At 40.7% G+C, this 20,318-nt stretch overlaps 2 protein-coding genes across 3 annotated transcripts in view; one reads left to right on the top strand and one right to left on the bottom strand.

Moving 5' to 3' along the window:
* The window catches only part of LOC120560423 (ras GTPase-activating protein 1-like), a 33,145-nt gene extending 29,013 nt beyond the window's left edge, over nt 1–4,132 (top strand). For both annotated transcript variants that reach the window (XM_039802920.1, XM_039802921.1), the window contains exons 23-26: nt 151–228; nt 346–480; nt 577–656; nt 2,517–4,132. In XM_039802920.1, coding sequence (XP_039658854.1) covers nt 151–228; nt 346–480; nt 577–656; nt 2,517–2,565 — 342 coding nt within the window. In that variant the 3' untranslated portion in view covers nt 2,566–4,132. The remainder of the gene's footprint in view (nt 1–150; nt 229–345; nt 481–576; nt 657–2,516) is intronic.
* ccnh (cyclin H) lies at nt 1,702–8,093 on the bottom strand. The gene is made up of 9 exons (XM_039802922.1): nt 7,680–8,093; nt 7,434–7,556; nt 7,188–7,261; nt 6,494–6,707; nt 5,656–5,819; nt 5,325–5,395; nt 5,099–5,204; nt 2,056–2,119; nt 1,702–1,946 (listed from the first exon to the last, which is right to left on the bottom strand). The coding sequence occupies exons 1-9, from the start codon at nt 7,794–7,796 to the stop codon at nt 1,920–1,922; spliced, it is 960 nt and encodes a 319-aa protein (XP_039658856.1). The 5' UTR covers nt 7,797–8,093; the 3' UTR covers nt 1,702–1,919.
* Between the last annotated feature and the right edge of the window lie 12,225 nt (nt 8,094–20,318).

Raw genomic sequence — 20,318 nt, 5'->3', positions numbered from 1 at the left:
ATGTACTTGAAACAATAGCATGCAGTTGAGTAGGAATGTTGGTTTTGACAGCGGCTATACATCAGTGGAGTCATTTGCAATGGTATTTGTTATGTCTGCTGTAAGTTATGATAAACTCATTCTACAAAGAGTTGTTCTATCCTCAAACAGGAGCCCTATATGGAGGGGGTGAACCCTTTCATCAAAAACAACAAACACAGGATGATCATGTTTCTGGATGAATTGGGGGTGAGTAACATTCTTTGCCTTCCGATCAAATCATCAGAAGTGTCCTATTCTTCCTTGCCGACCCTGACTGCCGACTAAACTTCACAAGCTTAGAAACGTGTCCACTGTGTTTTGTAGAACGTCCCTGACCTCCCTGAAGCCACAGAGCACTTTAGGACGGACCTGTCCCGGGACCTGGCTGCGCTGCATGAGGTCTGTGCCACGCACTCGGACGAGCTCCGGACGCTGAGCAACGAGAGGGGAGCACAGCAGGTCAGAGACTGATGAGATGCACTGCTGTGCACGCACAGGACAATTTATGGCGTCCTGTTTCAGAGGATTTATCTAATTCCTGTTTCCTCTCTGCAGCATGTGTTGAAAAAGCTGCTGGCCATCACAGAGCTGCTCCAGCAGAAGCAGGCTCAGTATGCCATGTCCAACAGCAACAGGTAGTACTGCACTCGTCCTCTCCTCCCATCTTCCCATCCTCCACCGGAGTGCAGCGCAGAGGAGACCTAGCATGCTCTACCCTCATCACCATGGCAACCCCTTCATCACGTCTTCCTCCAGTAGTCCCGCCCATCCCCACCCACCCACCATCTTGTCCCGTTCACCACCAGAGAGCTATGCAACAACCGCTGCTGAGTACAACAACCAACACAGTACTTAAAAACACAAATAGAGAACCAACTTGCACCAGTGACTGACCACTGTATGCACAGGAAGCAGATTCCCCCTTATGAACTGTGTTCACAAATCTGACATGGGTACATTTCATTCCCTTCATCACGAGGGCCAAATATTAAGATTTCAAGAGTTTCTTTCTTCTCACGATGTGTTTTGATAGCACAGGTTGCCAAAGTGTATTCCCCCCACCCCCCCCTCCCTTTTCAATATGAGGAAACTGACCTGAAAAAGCTAGTTCTCGCAGTGACCTTTTCTTGTAACTGGATTATGAGCGATAATGCTTTTTATACTGTAATTGACTGATTTATTTTACGGTTGTGACAATATCCACAAATTGCTAAAACTAGCATTTCTGGTTGTGACAATATCCACAAAGCTTTTCTGTCTATTTGTTTTGTTCTTTGTTTTCTAGATTGGAACAAAGTCTTTCAGAAAAATATGGTTATTTTATATTAATAAATTCTCTTGCTGGAATCATGAGTATATAAGTGAGATGAGCTGCATTTTTTTTTTTTTTTTCCCGATTGTATCAGCTATTTTTTTTGATTATTTGGTTAAGTCTTTTTTGAAACTTCTCAATGCCAGACAAGACACATAATCAGAGAAACCAAGTAAAATGAAATTGTTTACAGCAGTAAAAAAAATTTCAATAGTACGGACTGTATCAGACATGCATGCACTTATTAAACAGTTTTTGTAAAGTAGATTGAGTCATTCATTGTCCCCTGACAAAGGTGGAGAAATGTATGCACACAGTATCATGTGGCTTTGTTACATTTATTAACTGCAGAAAGAGCAAGACAAAAATGTAGAAAAATATATTTATTCTTACTGCAGGACAAAAGCAAACTCGAGTTTCTACAATATCCCGTAGAAAGTAAATATAACATGTACACATATGCAACTGTGTAACTGTCTATGACACTCCATTGTGCTTTACATAATGGCTTGGTCATCCAACCTTGACAGTTTAATATTGAAATTAACTTCAAACTTTAAATCCAAAACCATTTTGGGGTAAATGCTCATGCCAGGTCTTCATCAGTCCATTCCTGCAATGAAAAAAAAAAAAAAAGTTAATTTCAGAAGGATTTTACAAGAATGATGTATTTGAACTAAGTCTGTCAGAATGTCAGTGTGTAATGCAAAATACTGTCTCACCTCTTCTGTTAAACGCGGTTCTTTTGCTACATGACCGTCTTCTTCATATCCTCTCTTTCGTTTGCTGCAATACAAAAGTAATTTTACGAAGAGCAGTTCAGTCACCGTGTAACAAAACGGCAAGTTTAGGATAACTGAATCGGAACTTCTCTTTGCAAGCCGTAACTGTTGGTGAACATTGTTCATTCTGTTCAACCCCTTCAAGTCCATTTAACACTCATTAAGGTAGTATATAGATAATGTGGAATCTAGTTTTATATTACACCTTCATGATCACCAATAGTAGTTGTAGTTTCCCATGTCTTCATTTTCAATCGTTATGCAACTTCATTTAGACTAGTTCATGCCATGTGTGAGAATTAAAATATATATATATAAAAAAAACATACACACCTAGCATTTTAAGTTAAGTGATTCTCCAAGCTTGTGCCTTTTACAAACATGTCCACTTTATCTTACAGGACAGAGTGCACCATCATGTCACTGGCTGCTGCCATCCAGGTAATGTGAGTTTTACAGATCGTCCCCCACCACCACCACCACCACCACCACACACCCTTACCCGAGAATCAAAGTGTGGTAGTCAGACCGCACAGCCAGCCAGCCAAAGTGAGGCCTCATCCCATGAGGTGCCCGACCGAAGACTTGAGTCAGTTTGTATTTATAAGCATGTGGCCTAGATTCCTGACAGTTCAAACACAATATGGCTGTTCTCCATGGGAAACCACATGCTGCATATCTGAAAACTGTCCTTCCAAAGCCCCAAAATATTTCAGACACAGACCGTGTGTTGAACTGATAAAAAACTTGATAAGAAGCCTTGTCGCGTAAGACCTTGAAGAGGATGATTTCTATGAAGATGGACCTGAGATACAGTCTGCTGCAGACATGTCTGCCCTTCTTTTACCCCGGTATGCCTGCCACTCCCTCAGTTTGACTGGTTACGATCGGTGATTGACGATGACAACCGGACAAATGTGGCACCCTGATCGGCCGCTCCTTTCCTTGGACAAAACCTTTTGCGAGGATTACCGGGGACGCAATCCAAAGTACTGAAGTAGCGTTTTCTGCCGTCATCAGGGAATTTTAAACACAGCACCTCTCTCCAAGATGACACAAGCCTTAACTCCCCTTTCTACACACCGTCCGCGCGGCAACTTCACCTGGTTTTATTACGAGCTCATCCTTTAAACCACTAATGACTTCCACCGTCTTTGTGCATAAACTACCACGCAGCACTGGAACCACTTGTTACATTTTTATATAATGCTTTGTTTGTTGATATTATATACTTAGGCTTGTATTGAAGTAAAAAAAAAAAAAAAAAGGTGTTTTGTGTATGATCTAGCTGAACAGAGCTGGAAGATAGTCTAAGAGTGTGTAGGAGATCTCTGTAACCTGTCCTGTGCATGTGTTAACCCTGAATGGATCCTGCTATACAGTAGCGTGTGGGCCTACATATATGCTGCTCTAACCAACATCACCTGCGCACCCCATCCACATCCATGAGCCTTGGGGGTGTGAACAAAAGCTTTCATTGCATTTGCAGTCTCTCTTGCTGTCCTGCCATCACAGGTGGCGTTTGAGTACACCTCTGCACCGACTATTTTCATATAGACTCATCCTGAGAAGGCATGCCACGCACAGATTTCTCAACTTCAAAGTCATAAGGGGCCGGCCCTGTGTGCCTCCTGACGATTGGAGCAGCTGCAGAGTCTGAATCTGTGCCTGTCATAGCTCAAGAGTTTACCAAACTGTTTACTGTAGTTGCACTTAAAAAGATACCACGGACCTCACCGACCTCACCAAGTGTTAACAGACCGCTGGCGACCGATACGTGATGCCGAATGAGCCTAAACGTCTCCTCATCAGCGATACCACGATCAGCTGTGCTACATGGTATGGGTGATGTAGGGAGGAATGTGGCGTGCTGTTGTACTTGCTTTCTGTATTTCATACAACTGATGATGTGTTCCTTTTTATTTTTCTACCTTATACTGAACCTTGAACCTTTTGCATCTTAGATACGACAACCTGGCTAAAAATAAAGACTGTTGCTATGTATGACAACGGAAAACTTGAGTCGCTTACTTGGGGTGTGGGCGATAGAAGTGGCGATGACACACACACACACACACACACACACACACAGACACACATAGGTATTGTAACATTAACTGCTGAAACTAAAAATGTGTCAAAATTTACACTATACTAGTTCTGTCTCAATATAAAAAGGACTAGATAAGACATTCCATTTTCTCCACAATAAAGTCACACATTCTGACTTTTATAATAGCCGCTTTCCGACCGGAGGGATTTTTGCAGTTCCTAGAACATAAAATTCCTAGAACTCTTTGTTTTTTTCTCGTGTTCCGACTGGACCGATTTGGGGATTTTTAAGTCCCTCTGGCTGCAGTTCCTGTAACTCTTTCAGCTCCTACTTCAGGGCAGGGTCGGTTTCGCTGTTACCTTTTTAGCATGGAGAGGGTCGGGTTTCCAGTACAGACAGACCAACAACGGGACAATTTTAACTATTTTCGCCATATTATTCATCACTAAATTCACTTCTGACAACGTTTTTACGCGAGAAATGAACTGTAGATTCCGAATATAGGCATTCTTGCGAATATTTATGCTGAATTGACAATTTGCTTCAAAGTTTTCGGAGTTGAGAAGCGCCATGAATGGAAGAAGTGGCACTTTGTGGCATATTCGTCCTAAATTATGACAAATATGCTATATACACATTAGATTTAGTATTTAGTTCATACTTTTTTTGGTGTATTTGTTTTCTGATTTTAACGCTACAAAGACCGTTGCCGTGCTTGCATCACTCCCTTACCCCTCCTATAGTCCCTATGGCCACTTGGCCAGTGTGAATGCAAATGGAAAAAAACAGTTTTGGGGGAGAGTAGTTAGTAGATCTGCTTAGAAGTGGACTTTTCCTATAACTACGTTCCTGTAACTACTTGGTCGGAAAGCGGCTATCGGTAGTGTATAGTGGGACAATATATTGTAGTATCTGACTTAATCTCCTTACTTGCTCGAACTGGCAAATTCAGCATGAATCCTCTCCAACTTCTTTTTGCAAGCGTTCACCTCCTCTGGTTTGGGAAGTTCATACTTCTTTAAGAGGGTTTTCATCCCTGGATGAACAGAGAAAACATTTACTTAAAATGTCAGATAAGACTTGCCCTTTGCATCTTTCTAAGATTGACTCAACATCGCCATCTCGTGGCGTCACACTGGAGGTGCAGTTTACTTACGTCTCATTGAGTCGTACATCTTTGACAGAGTCTCTTTGTCCTCTTTCAGTCCCAGACATTCAGTCAGGTAGCTAGGCGTGGGAAACAACCAACAGAAGCATCATTTTTCATTCGCACGCTAACAGTTCTTCTTGAGTGACATTTCAGTTGAAGGGTTTTTGTTTTTTTTATTCTGGTCGCACCTTTCCCTTTAATGGCAATACAAACAAATGAGTAAATGATGGGCAGCTGAGTATTTAAGGAAATGTCATGCAGTGAATCAAAATCTACTCATCAAAATTCACACTTAGCAATGTTCCTTGTTTGAACCGGAGCACGTCTATAGACCCACCTCTCCATGCTGAGACCGGCTCTCGAGGCGCTGTTCAGTATAGCTGTTAGAGCGATCTGAGAGGGGGGGAACAGCAGTCCTGCGTCTGTCATGGTCGCCTGTGTCAGAAAGTCATCAGCACTCTTCCTCAGTGACTCAGGGTTCTCCAGTGTGGGGTATCTTGTCTGAGAGATGAAATGTATTTTATTTTTTTATTTTTTTTAAAAAAGGACATAGTTCATTGAGACAGGACAAAAAATGTCAACTATTTAGTAGGGATGGGATGATATGCTTTTGTCCCGATTCAATTCTTTCACGATGAAGGGGTGCCGATTCGATTTGTATTGCGATTTTCATTTGTGATTCTAGAAGTATTGCGATTCGATAGTATTATGGATATGACCTTTTCCTTCTTTAACAAAAACAAAAGTTGAATAACACACTTGTAGAGACAATATATCATGAGACATTTCTAGAAAACTAGTTTTCCAAAAAGAATGCACATCACGTCAGTCAGTCTGACATTTATTTCATTTGTATAGCAGTACGTAACATGGACGTTTCTGCATTTTCTGCTTTCGCTCTGTTTAGCTGGAAACGGATATGATGTAGTCGCCGTCGTAGGTACCGTATGAACAGAAAATATTAAGGTAAATCCTTGTTAAAAAATAAATAAATAAAAAATACAGATTCAAGGGAAAAGAATCAATTAAAAAAAAACGTCGCAAAAAAAAAATTCTCGATACACACGATGTGCGATTGTTTTTTCCCCCTCCCCCACCCCTATTATTTAGTTAGCTAGTTATGACATTTTATGAGTACACGAATAATATTTGAAGCTCTCCAGAAATCGCCCTACCTTGAGGTCGATGAGCAGGCCCTCCATCGGTCTGTAGGGGTTGTGCACCACCAGGTGAAAATTGAGTTGTTGGATCAGCAGCAGCTCATACTCCAGGATCTGCTCCAGAACCCTTTCCTGCCCTGCGGGGGTCTCCTGCACAAGGTTGCCCACAAACTGGGTGCTGGACACGTTGAACTCATCCACTTTACAGGACAGGTATGCACATGTCAGCCTGAAAACAGGAAGGGGAGTTTCAAATAGGTTGCATACATACAGACAACATAGATCAGTACTTTTTTTCTTTTTTCTTTCTTCCCCTCAGCCCTAGTTGCCAGTTAATTACACGCCACTGCCATCGTGTTTAGAATCAAATTGCAGATGTGGGCGCCGGCCATTTAGAGGTCCAGAAACCAGGCTACAGCTGAGAGGATCTGATAACATATTGGGAACTGGCAAGCCACATGTCCACACCATTTTTAAAACTACGGATGATAACAAAAAGCACAGATATGTTGGTAATATTACGTATACATCTGCTCCAAATAATATTGCTCCCAGCATTTGGAACACACAAATGGAGTTAATTTATTAATTCATGTGTTGATTCAATAACTGGATCCTACCACTACTATCTAAAGCTAGGACTAATTGTTCTTTTAAGCTTTGGAAATGCCTGCTTATTTTATCCCCCCTCAAACATATGTGTACTCACATGATAATCCTAGGGTGGTACTCCATAATGGAGTTGTTCAGGTAGAATCTTCTGAAGTACATGATAGCTGTTCCCTGCACAGGTGAGACACACACACGGGTCAGATAACTTCCGGCAGTAATATATATATATATATATATATATATATATATATATATATATATATATATATATATATATATTATTATTATTATTATTATATAAATATATTGTTCCCATACAGATGTAAAGAAAGCACACACATACCACAACAGACTTGGGCATTGTAGGCTTGAAAGCATTGCAGAAGTCCAGCATCCTCTTCTCATAGTGTCGGAATAAAACGTCTTCCTCATGACGCTCCAGGAACTTGGACTCGCTCACCCCAGGCTGAGCCAGACGGAGAGGCGGGAGGAGGTGAAGGGAACGGTCACACATTGGACTTTTGTTCTCGTATCGTTTGCTGTTGTTTTTTTTTTGTGTGTGTAACGTAACGTTACTAACTTGACTTACCTTCCCACTTTCTAGTATCTTGTTACGGAATTTCTGGTTGGCCTTGTATCGCTTCTGCTCCACTTCGTTGTCACTTTTAAAGATCCAGTATTTCCCTTGTGAGCTGTTGTGGAACATGGCTGCAGGGCGAAGGAACAGCAACAGCGACAGTAACGCTAAGAGTTGTTGCTCACAGTGGAACAACTTTGCACTAGCATTAATTCACTTTATACGTGTCTAAATGTACGCTAGTCCCAAAAAAAAAACCGGATACCGTCGACGACGACGATGGTGTAATGAAGCAGTAGTCTGCTGTGTACAAAACCGCCTCTTCAATTCCTCGTGAAACTTAAAATGGAAAAAAAAATACGAAAACATACACCAGCAATAATAAAACTGATGCGCGTCGCCACTCTCTTGCGTCAATGTTGTCCCGTTTTGATGACGCGCTAGTACCGTAAATTAGGATACAGTACGCACAAGAAATGTATTTATCAGTATAGGCTTCTCACTCACACACACACACACACACACACACACACACACACACACACACACACACACAAATGTATAGGTTTGGGATTGCATTCATTTAAAAAATAAATGCAAAGGTATCTGGCTCCAACACTATTGTAATCTATACGTTACAAAGGCCTACTTAATACTAAAGTTAGCTTAGGCTATCTATTTCTTTTAATTTTTTTTATCAAAGCATTTTGATTAAAAACATTTAACTTTGCATTTTTGACAAAAAATTACACCACTTATGCAAAGGACTCCATCTGGGTGTCCCACATCTGGAGAAACATTAGACAACCAACCTGCTCTTGAAAAATAAAATGAAATAGATAGATAAATGAGGTTAATCCACAAGGCCCTATATATAATAGTCTTACACACCATATAATTACATGGTGTGTAAGACTATTTGTCCATACATTAGCCAACCAGTTATCAGGATTTCACCCAAGCCTGCTTTGATTTGCACAGTTCCCTCCACTTCCTCACTCAATACCTGTTTGAAACTTCAGAATAGTTGCTTCATGACCAATGTTGGTCAAATTCTTGGATTTGGCTCATTTTAAATGAAGAGCATAGCCTAACAGAAATTGAATCACAGTATGTTTAGGTGGAGCCACTCAACCCCCACCTGTGTTTCCGTATACCGTAATTTGCATAAACATGAGTAATTTATGAATAATAAATGCCCTTGCATTCAGCGGGAGCCGTTAATTTGCATATCACCACAGCTACAGTTTTATTTCCTTAGTGCGGTGTTATCGTGAAGCCCTTCAAGCCTGCATAAACCAGAATCAAAGAAATAATGCTTTAACAGGTATGTGCTGAGGACTGTTTTATTATCTTAATCTCTTTCTCTACAGGCGGAAACGATTTGAACTTTAATGTCTGAGCTCTGTCTGTGATAGGATGTAAAACGCTACAGCCTACGTTCAGTGTGCGCCAGGTTTACATCTACAGTATCCATCGCTCGGTCTTGCCCTGTCAATTGCATAAACATGAAGTGCCGATGCATTATTGATGAGACCATTGCAACGTGTAGCCTACTGTATGTGCGCCCGTGTGTATATGATTGCGTGTGTGCGTGAGCGACTGTGTGCATATACGTCTGAGTTGTCAGTATAACCAAACACTTTTCCTTCTGCTATTTCGCATAATTCCGCAGTGTGCTGGTGTAGATGACACATTTTTGTCTTTTCTTTTTTTGTTATCTTGTGTTAGAATATCTTAAAACATATGTATTTTGTTACATTGATGTTTGAATTTTCTGTCAGTTAATCCATGCAGCTTGCAGTCTCTTTATTTACAGAAGAAATGCTTGGATGCTATATTGAAACCGAGGCAGCAAGTTAAACTCTCTGTGTGTATCGCAGTGAGTGTGTGTGAGAGCTGTGGTTTGGAAGAGAGCGAGACAAAATGTTAGGTCAGGCGTGAGTGAGTATGTCTGTGAAAAAAAAAGGTTGTCCCTATATAATCTGACAGGCAGTGTTTAATGGAAAATCAGAGTGATTTGGTGGCATCACCAGATCAGCTGAATGATCTCTGAGCCTCCCTGATCAAGTTAGTCTCATCCAGCCAGAGTCAAGTCTGCACTCCTGTCTCTTATTTCTCAGCTGCATGTGAAAACCTTTCCGGGCATGCTGAAATTATTGCAATTCATGGACACAAAGTCAGCCGTTGACTGACGGATTTATGCTGGGCGAAGCATCACCTTGGCTTTGTAAACTATTCATGATGATGATAATGTTGTGGAGGAAGAGGAGGAAGATAATCCCCACCCAGTAGCCCACCTCCCCACCGTCTCATCTCTGAAGTTACTTTCTTGTATGAAAGGAAATCATTTGAAAATAACCTTGACAACGATGCAAATGATTTATCTGACCAGTGAGCTCGCTTAATCTCTTTTCCCCCTTCTCTGATATTCCCCGTTTTTGCTGTAGCGTTCCATCCATTTCAGCTTCACACACCAACAAATACAATTAAATCCTGATTCAAACTCCCTATATGTGCATATTAATTATTCTGCCCTCTATCCAGCACCAACGCCCTCCCCCCCCCCCTCCCCCCATTGCGCTGCAGTTGCCGTGGCAACCAGGAGTGGCAGTGCTGATGTCAGAGACTCCTCCAAGGACAGTCATGCAGGCGCTGGGTCAGGTGATATGTACTGCTTACTGGGCATCGGCTAACACCCACGAACAAAATGGCCACCATCCCCTTTTATACCTACTTTTTTGCGCATGGGCTTTAAACAAAAGAGGAGGTGCACCTGTGCTTGCCTGATACCTTTTTGTTTTGTTTTGATGACATGTGTGATATGGACGATGTGGGATATTCTGTGTGATTGGTGTGACCGAAACACATGACAGAGCTGAGCTGTCTGAGCCCGTCAGAGAACCGCTGCCTGTCTGAAGAATGTACAAATCTGCTTGGCTATTTAAGTGCATTCACATCAGTGTGTGTGCCTTTGTGTTTGAATGTGTCCGTACATTGGTTTCCTCAGGTTGGCATTAAGCAGCCAATGTTTTTTTCCCCCCTCCCCCTCCCCTCCAGACACTCAAAGCTCCCCCACCATCTCTCTCTCCCTCTCTGTCTCTAATTGAGCTTTGTGTCTACCTCCATCTCCATTCAAATCCGGAGTCATTTGCATACTGCCGCCGCACGCCGGACAGCTCCCCAGCTGTACAGTACAGAACTAAATGAGGAACACAGACCCACTTTACGTGACGTGAATACTAAGCAGCGAGGAGAGTCATTTCCCTGTTTCCTGAAAACACAGCTACCTGAGCGATGAGGAGTAGAGACGAAGGAGGATGGTTGTATCAAATCAGTGTATTCAGAGCAAGACAGGCATTACCAACCTGAAAGCAGATCCTGATGTAGAGGAAGAGTTTATTATTTCTAATAAAACAAGACATTGCAGATGGTATCATATATAATTTGACATAAAAGCAGCCAGATGTACTGTGGTGTATATATAAAGGAAGATTGTGATGAAAAGCCAGTTTTACATGTTAGTGTTCAGACATCAGTGCTTCTGCACTCCAGTTTGAACGTGATTTCATATTTTTTTTTTTTTTTTTTTTTTTTTCATATCTCAAACATTCTGCAGGGAAATACAGGATTTACCTAGCTTTTTTTTGGTGCCAGTTTGACATCATAATTGCTCCTGTTTTGCTCAAATGTTGCCAGGTTTAATTCGGACCCAGCTGCCCCTTGGCTTTTCTCTGGCTTCAGTCCTGTGGAGGCCTGATCCTGACCTCTATTGCACTTCCTCAGAGAGACTTCCTCAGCATCGAGGAATTTTAGGGACATTTTGCTTGAGTGCGCAGAGACACGTAATGATGTTGTATTTTTGATGCAATCCAACCGCACTTAACAGACTGTGTTAAGCATGCCCTTAATGGGAACCTTAAAACCCCAAGGCCAATTTTCATTTCTAGCATATTGGTAGGGATTTGTGACATTTCAACTCATTTCAGGATTCAATCAAAGCCATGGCTCCAGGGAGAGCAAAAATGGCATGCTCTTTATGGCAAATCCAACTGGCCTTGGTTTGCTATATGCATACAACTTCTTCCTCCACAGTAGGACCAGTGAGAATTGAGTGTAATTTAATGATGCATTTAACTTTACCTTGAAGACAAGCACTGCAAAAGTGTTTCAGGTTTGGTCCCTCAGTGAGTTTAGATGGAAATGTTTTATTTAGAAAACAAAGTAACTTCAGTGTTCATTTGTGAATGGCTGCCAGGATTTAAATCACCGGGGAGTGAAAAATCATTCTGAGCACCGTAGCTTTGAGTGAAATGCAGAGAAGGGCAGATGGAGTGATGTTAAAGTGCAGCCATTCTTTTGAAAGTCCAATCCTTCACCGTACAAAGATCCAGCAAGTCCTCCAAATGACCCTTTATATCAACGTGCAATGTCCTCACCTTTCCAAATAGCCGGGCCATTTGGGTGAAATGGATGCATGTATAGTGTGCTGCAGAGTAATGTATAAGTCTGTTGGCACTGTTCTCTTTTTCTTCCCAAAGAGCTGGAGTGTATGTGTGTATTTGAGCATGGATGTGTCTACTATGTGGGCTGTATATTGTGTAATTGTGAGGCATTTTTCTTTCCTTTTAAAAAATATTACATTTATTTATCTATTATATATATTTATATATATATACTTAATTTAATATATTTAATTTCTGAGATAGGGTAAACGTTCACAATTGTAATCCCTAATGTCTCAATAAATTTAACATTTTGGTTTGAATGCTACATTTAAAATAGATGCATTCTTCTTTACAAACATACATCAATTACATAAAAAATTAGATACCTCCCCAAAAATTTGCACTTTCCCCGATAGCTACATTTTTAAATGTGTGTGTACATCACTAAAGCGGGTGTATGAGATACATACATCTATGTGAATTTGCTCACAGGGGGTTTTGCATCTTAATCTAATTAAGAACTAGATGCCTGAATACAGATGGAGAATTATGAGCCCGAAAATGGGGGAGGGGGACCATGTTTGATCAAGTCAGGTTGCCCGGCAACCCAAGCCATTTATTTCAGACAAAAAAAAAAAAAAGCCCTCTAAGATTTAATAATCAGGTTGTCTGCATTAAAATGCAAAGGACGCTGTCAGGCTGCACCTGAAGGACGGTAAAAATTAGGCAGGGTAATTTCTCGACTTACAGGTGAATTGCTGACCTTCTGCAGTGAGTGCCTGTGAACATCAGCACTCAAACACTGCAAATCAGCCCAAATAAGCTTTTAAATGTAGCTTCTAAAAGCGGAAGGGAAGAAAATTAAACCGGCATGTGCATACAGCGTATTCTTCTCATTTAGAATGGTGTTAATTAAGCAAGCTCAAGTGAGTCTAAACGCAGTCATTATGAATTAAACACGAGGGCATTTTCAATTTTCTACTCAGACAGATTCACGGTTTGCATGCCTCGTTTATTCCCGGAAATAAAACCAAATATAATGACAGACAGATATAACAACAGCCAAAGGAGAAAGAAATGCCAATGTATGTCTTTCTCATGGTTCTTTAATATAAATAGCATACATTTTTGCACAATAATGATACAAATCCATTTTTAAATGACTAATATTTCTATTCGTATTTTCTGTAACTATAACCACAGAGATTTCATAAAAACAAAAATATGAATCACCAGAAGGTATATTTTCTGACGCTCTTCATTGCTTCTCTAATTGACAGTGTGAAAGCTGGGTTTTGGCTGTTGAAGTGCTCCTACTACAATCACTGGCACCCTCCTCTCTTCTGTTTTCCTAATTGCCGTCATCCCTTTTGTTAAAGAGCATTCTTATAAGTGCATCAATCCCTTTTTCAGAGCACTGAAGGCCTCCTGTAGACTTCCTGTGGACTTCAACAAAAAGCCTTGTCAGGTGGATCAGCCATTAGTCACCAGCCTACATTGTCTGACAAATCTGACGTTTAAAGTACACTCATAATTCCAAAGCACCCTCTGTGCACCACAAATTGCATGCGTTTTATCCTGGTATTGTCATAAATGTCAGGTTGAACTTTTAACAGAAAACATGTTGATACAAAATGTTGATTTGAGCCTTTGCTCATCTCAATCTCATCTCATCAAATGTAGGCCTGTAGCAATAGAAAATATTGGAATACATTGATTGAAAATATTGAAATTGATTGATTTAATTGTTGAAAATGATTGCCATTATTTTCAAAGGCTGACTGGCATGGCATCATTTTTGGCATCAAAGGAGACTTTGTAATTATAATTCTGAATTCATATTCACAAATGCTTTTGTGAAAAAGCATTTCAAGTTACTTTGAAATGTGTTACAATTTTTAATGGTAATTTAAACATAATACACTTAATAATAATAATAATAATAATAATAATGGGGCAAATTATGTCATGTCATTAGAAACACTGAAACACAGTGTATGTCTGTTGTCTTTATCTGAATTTAAGTTTTATGTATTTTTTCAACTTCAGTGTAATCTGCAATAGATTTAGACAGTGCCCTGATTAAATAATGCCCTCTTGTGGTCTTTGTGTGAGGAAAATTAAGCAGAGCAAATATATAATTAATATGATGATAACAGTACAAATCATTTTTTTTCCCCTTTTACTTTATCTCCAATTATTTTATTTTAATTATGTTAACACTTTCATTTCCTCTTTTAATTCTGCTTCTTGGGAGTCTTTAGATGTTCATTTAAGAGAAACACCGAACACACACGCACGCACGCGCGCACAGCACACACACACACAAACACACTTGTGGGGATGATGGGAATTACCCTCTCTTTTCACTAGATGGGGAAAGAGCCTCATTTAAAATGCTTTGAAACTGAGCAAATGTTGCCCCACTGCATCTTTGCAAATAGCAATGTCTTGATAAAATTGTAATATAATTCCTTTTAGTTTTTTCTAGAAATCCAGGGTCTTGGTGAGGGCTAAACTTACGTCACCTTAGCAAGTTGTGCATGGTTTACATCTCTGAAGGAGGTCTTTGAATTGTTTTCCTGCTCAGATGTGTGTATGTGCATGGCTAAGGTGTGAGCAATAATTACCAAAATACCAAAATGCAAAGAAAAATATCCAAGTAACAAAACAAGTGTGTGTGTGTGTGTGTGTGCGTGTGTGTGTTGCATTAGTGTTTTCATAATTGAGCCTCCACTGCAGTTTGAGTAGGCCTGCTGCGTGTTTGTATGTAGCTAGTGTTTGTATTAAACAAAAAAACCAACGCATTTTCCAGTACAATATTTTTGAATCTATTTTAGGTTTCATGTAATTCTTTTTTCCACGTACTGTATATTCAGACTCTTAAAATTGCATTTCTCTGTGATTCATAAAGTTGTTCCTCTCTTTCCTTCCCCTTTCCCCTTTCCCAGCAACCCCCCACTCCCTCCTCCTTCGTACATTGATTGCAGAGTAGCATATCATTAGCTCATGCTTGTGTTATGGCCCGCTGTTGTTCGTCTTGTCCCAGCTCCTCAGTGTGTCTGAATTGGCATGGGAAAGAGAAGGGGAGAGCTTAACAGACAGAACTGTGAGGCTCTGTGGAGATGACAAGTAGCTCCTTGATTAACCCATAGGCTGGTTGAGCGGACACACTGTGTTCTTTATTCATTTCCCTTGTCCTTTTCTTTCAGAAAGAGACCCAATAAGGCCCGGCAGGTGAATGCAAAGAAACGCGAGAGGACTCCCCTCCGATCAACCTTTTCAGACCCAGACAATGGGCCGGCCCACCTCTTGTACAGCTGCATTAAAACCCTGATTAAAGTTCTTCCTGTTAGCGATTGATTGAGGATGCAGAGCTAAAACCAACAAAAACCTGCACTGCTGAGGCCTGATAATGACTGGGCCCCACCTACAAAGCACAGGCTTCAGATGATTAGTGGGGTTTTGTTTTCTTAGTAGGTGTGTGAGTGTTTTGTGACTGAATGTGTGTGTGTGTGTGTGTGTGTGTGTGTGTGTGTGTGTGTGTGTGTGTGTGTGTGTGTGTGTGTGTGTGTGTGTGTGTGTGTGTGTGTGTGTGTGTGTGTGTGTGTGTGTGTGTGTGTGTGTGTGTTAGAGAAAACGAGAGGTGAGGGAGGACAGGTTGTCTAACCAGGAGGTCTTCAGACAGATAGTTCTAATTAATCAACGGGGTCTCTAAAAAAGAAAAAAAAAGCATTCTTTTCTTTCTTTCTTTCTTTCTTTCTTTCTTTCTTTCTTTCTTTCTTTTTTTCTTTTTTTCTATTTCAATTAGCAATGACAGCGTGTGGGTCTGTTTAGTTGTGCAAGTGCTTGTTTGTGTGTAATGTGTAAACAGTCTCGACCTAAAATTTCAAAACAAATATGCTTATTAGATTATATCTAAAAAAACACAATAATAACAGAATAAAAATAATAGCGTATATCAAATCAGTTAAATAAAATTATTGGTTAAATTAAATTTTATATATACATATACTCTGATAATAAAAAAGAAGAGAACAATTAATCAAGGAAAAAAAGATTTGTATGTATATGAATTGAAATACACATTATTTGAAGTGTTTGTACTGTACTTGTAATTTTTTAATCATCAATAACATTACCAGTAGTAAAAGAATAAAAATGGTCTCCCACATATGCTTGAGGCTCTGTTAAAACTTTTACATGCTTATCATAATGATGTTTTGAAGTGTGGATTTTTAAACACTCTTGTCATTGTTATGTAAACAGCCTTTTTTGCATGTTAATCCTTTTACGTTAGAGAGACGCATGACGACATGCGAAATGATTCGTAGAGAAGACGCTGAGAAGACTTTAACAATTTGCGTGTGTGTGTGTGTCTGTTCACGTGTGTGTTTGTGTGTGTGTGGAGAGAGAGAGGTTCTTCAAGAATCCATAAATATTGCATTTCTTTTTTTGACGGATGTGTGACACATTTTCATGTTTCCTCAACAAATTCCACTGTCATATTTTTCCTTTTGTCAGTCATCTCCCAAACAGCAGATCCTGACAATTATCCCAGAGAAACTCCTGATCAAAACCACCTTATTCTGTCTGCTGCTCAGCTCCATCACACGCACTGATTCTGCATCACTCTCTTCTTCCTCTCTCACAATCTTTATTTGATTCCAGCCCTGTATATTGCACCACTCATCAGTTCAAATGCAAAAAAAAATTACATTTACAAAGTGTTTGTGTCATCTATATTTCTCACATTTTGTAATGTCTATTTGTTGATGCACAGCGCAGTTATTACAGTGTTGCTGCAGAGTGATGGTCGCGAGGCTTCTCGCTGTGCTGTAACGAAGCAGCTAATTCTCAGTTTCAACAGAGGAGGGCATTGTGCGTTTGCCTTAATGTGGGCCGCTCTTGATGATGGACTTGTCGGAAGAAGAATTGTAATAATGGCTAGGAAAACTCTCATTAAAAATGTTTGGACTTGGTTTACCTTTTCAAGAATAGTTAGTTGGGTGTGAATTTGATTTGGAGATGTTTTGCCTGTAGTTAGTCAAAGCAACATAAGATCAAATCTTTTATTAATTGTTTAATATTTCAAGTCAGGGCCAATTACCAGTCATTTGGTTGAAACATTTTACAATTTGCAAACTGTGAAATTTCCTACAAAAAAAATTGACAAATTCGCACACTTGAAACAACAAGAAAGCCTTTTTATTCAGTCCATCCTGGAGTGTTTGAATAGCAGGAGAGTGGAAAATAGAGACAGGCAGGTAGAGGGAGGCACTGAGGAGGCCCTCAGGCTACAGTGAGGGTCTTGGGCAGATTGGCTCTGGGGCTCCACAACGATCCTCACATCCCACACATTTATCAGAATAGGGTTAGCGTACCACACTGTGCCTACACTTTCACTGTGCCCTCACCAAACACACATACAGCACACGCGTTTAGCCCCAGACGTCCGCCTACACCCACTGTAAGCCTCATAGCCTTTTTAACTTCTCCTCTGTGCACCCCTTCCTCCCACTCTACTGTTATTAGCCTCAGACAATCAGGCTACCTGACTCCACCTCGCGGCATATACTGTATATATGTATGAGTCAGAACGACCTGCAGTCTCAGTTATTTTCAAGTGCATAATTGTTCCATGTGTATGCATCAAATTGCCACTGCAGAATGAAAAAACTGGTACGGTAAAAAAAAATAAAAATACATTAGTGAAATATTAGTAAAATATCTAAGACAGTGAAATCATTAGAGATTCTTTAGCAATCATGAAACAAATACTTCAAATATGGTGGAAAAGCACACAGTGCAATGTGTGTTGTAAATACAGTTAGAAGAGTTTTTTGTTTTATTCTTGTAACTTAAAGCATTTGCAGCTCAGCCTATCCCCTGTGATTTTATTACATATATGGTCAGGGAGTCTTATTTAGTCTTACATGATGCAAGTGTAGCCTCAGGCGCATGAAAAGAGAAATTTCAACTTTTGACAGGGAGTCATTCTCTCTTTCATTTGTACCTTTTACATCTCTTTGCTCCTTGGAATCTTTTTGCTTATAGAAATGGACATTAACCGTACCTGGCAGGCAGTGAGTGGGATAAGAGCAGGGGTCTGTGATAAAGCTAGGTTCGTAGTTGGATTCTAGCAATGTCTACACCAAGCCCTCGGAGTGAAAGGCTGTGAAATATTGTTTCTGTGTAGCGCTGCTGTTCTGCATTCAACCTGATGATTTATTATAGATAGGACACAGTGTTACTGCTGCCTACAACTCGGCTTTTCATGAGGATTTGCAGTGGGTCAGAAATGAATGACCACAAGAATCACAAAGTGCATGGATAAGTCAGTTTTGATATAAAAAAAAAAAAAAAAGATTCTGTATTGTCCAAAAAGACATTCGCTATATCTAGATTTGGCATTTTTGGAGAAACGTGAAATGTGTTGTTTCCCATGCGTGTTTATTTAAAAACATGGAAAAATGATTGCATTGTTCTGATTTCTGTGAAATCAAGATGGTGGAACAAAAAAACAACTTGGTGGGTGTATTTCCATGACCTACAACCACGAGGACTGGAAATCTCGACACAACCCCTGTCCTCAGCGCCAACCCCCCAGCCTCGTCCTTGCCCCCACTAACCCACCCTCAACAAACTGTGGGCCTCCGCAGCACGTTGTCTCATACTCGACCCTCTGTGTCAGCACTGGGTCAGTGAGTCCGACGACTGGCTGTGTGTACCATCAAACACACATGTCAGTGTGAGGGACTGCCAGATTGTCAGTAACTCTTCTCATCCAACCCTAAAATACCTCATAGTCACACACACACACACACACACACACACACACACACACACACACACACACACACACACACACACACACACACACACACACACACACACACTTGCACAGACTGGCTCAATATCCTGATCTGTCTGACCCCAGTGGATGTGGATCAGTGCAGAGGCACTGACAACTCAGGCTCTGGCATGCCAACAAGTCTGGTGTCGATGAAGTGATGCTTTGAATTAAAAGTACGTTTGACGCTTAAGAGGAGCTAACCTGATTTGACTAGCTAACGTGATTTGAGTGGGCTCAGGCGGAGTGGTACAGTGTGTGGAGAGAAATGGATCTCTGCCAGCCGGATCTGCTTATTCAGTCGATAATGGAAGCAAATGCAGCCAAATGAACCCCGAGGTTCAGCATGGAGCTAATCTGAAATGTTAACAGTTGCCCTTGCGCTGATGCTATTTGGTTTTATTACTATGGTTATCTAATAGCCTCTGCTTAATGCTCTTGAGCATTACAAGCATTTAGTGTGGCGATCATTGGCATTCAGTAAATGAAAGAAATCAAATGTAATCCAAATGCAATCATGTGTACGTGTTTTTTTTTGTTTTTGTTCATGGGTTTGTATTTTTGATTGACTTTTTTGATTCCACTGAACATCCATGTTCATCTCTATTTCCGTATTTGTCATTCACTCTTAAAAATAGTTGATCTTGCCCATACGGTGGCTAATTTTATTGTGAGAAAAGCTTTTGACGAGAGAGGCCAGGCTTCTGGGGTGTTTTCGGAGGTGAGAGAGTGTGGTGAGCTACAAAGTGCCGAAGCGCTGATTGGGTAGAGGTGGTTGGAGAAAAAGATTTGACTATTAGGACATCTGTGTGCAGGCAGCCTGTGTGTGTGTTTCTCTTACCAACTCTTCCTCTGTGGCGTCACTGTTTGTGTAGGAAAAAGGAGGGCACTTTACTTTGTATGTAAAGAAGGTGAGGTGCAGTATCACCCCCCCATCCTCAAAGAGCATTAATCACTGGTTCTCAAAGACACAGTCTCTCTGAGGAGCAGTCACTCACCCCAGAATGACGAGACATACATGAAAGCTAGCAAGGAGGGGGGGGGGTTCAAGATAAAGTATAGTGAACCATCCTGAAGGGAGAAGGGGGAGAGGATTTCCCCTCTCATTAAAGATCAACTGCTCGGCTCTCGCCTAACGAGAACTCCTTCTTGAAAGCAAACAAACAAACAAACAGGCACTCACTTGGAGGGTGGGAACCATAAAACGGAGAAGAGGCTTTCCACAATAGACGATATTGCATATTGCCAACTCTGTACCTCCACTAAAATGTCCTGCGTCGCGCTTGTCAGGATAAGTTGTGGATGTGCGCTATCAATATGAGGTCATAGGTCACAGATGGTCTGAAGAGG

The sequence above is a fragment of the Perca fluviatilis genome, chromosome 6 (genome assembly GCF_010015445.1).
Source record: "Perca fluviatilis chromosome 6, GENO_Pfluv_1.0, whole genome shotgun sequence".
NCBI classification, from domain to species: domain Eukaryota; kingdom Metazoa; phylum Chordata; class Actinopteri; order Perciformes; family Percidae; genus Perca; species Perca fluviatilis.
This window is presented reverse-complemented; position numbering and strand designations above follow the sequence as displayed.

Excerpts from the sequence above, each read along its gene's own strand:
- ccnh (XM_039802922.1), bottom strand. The coding sequence starts at position 7,796 with ATGTTCCACAACAGCTCACAAGGGAAATACTGGATCTTTAAAAGTGAC. Across the intron at positions 7,557-7,679 it reads AGATACTAGAAAGTGGGAAG|CCTGGGGTGAGCGAGTCCAA; the intron begins GTAAGTCAAGTT and ends CGTCTGGCTCAG. Across the intron at positions 1,947-2,055 it reads AACCGCGTTTAACAGAAGAG|GAATGGACTGATGAAGACCT; the intron begins GTGAGACAGTAT and ends TTTTCATTGCAG.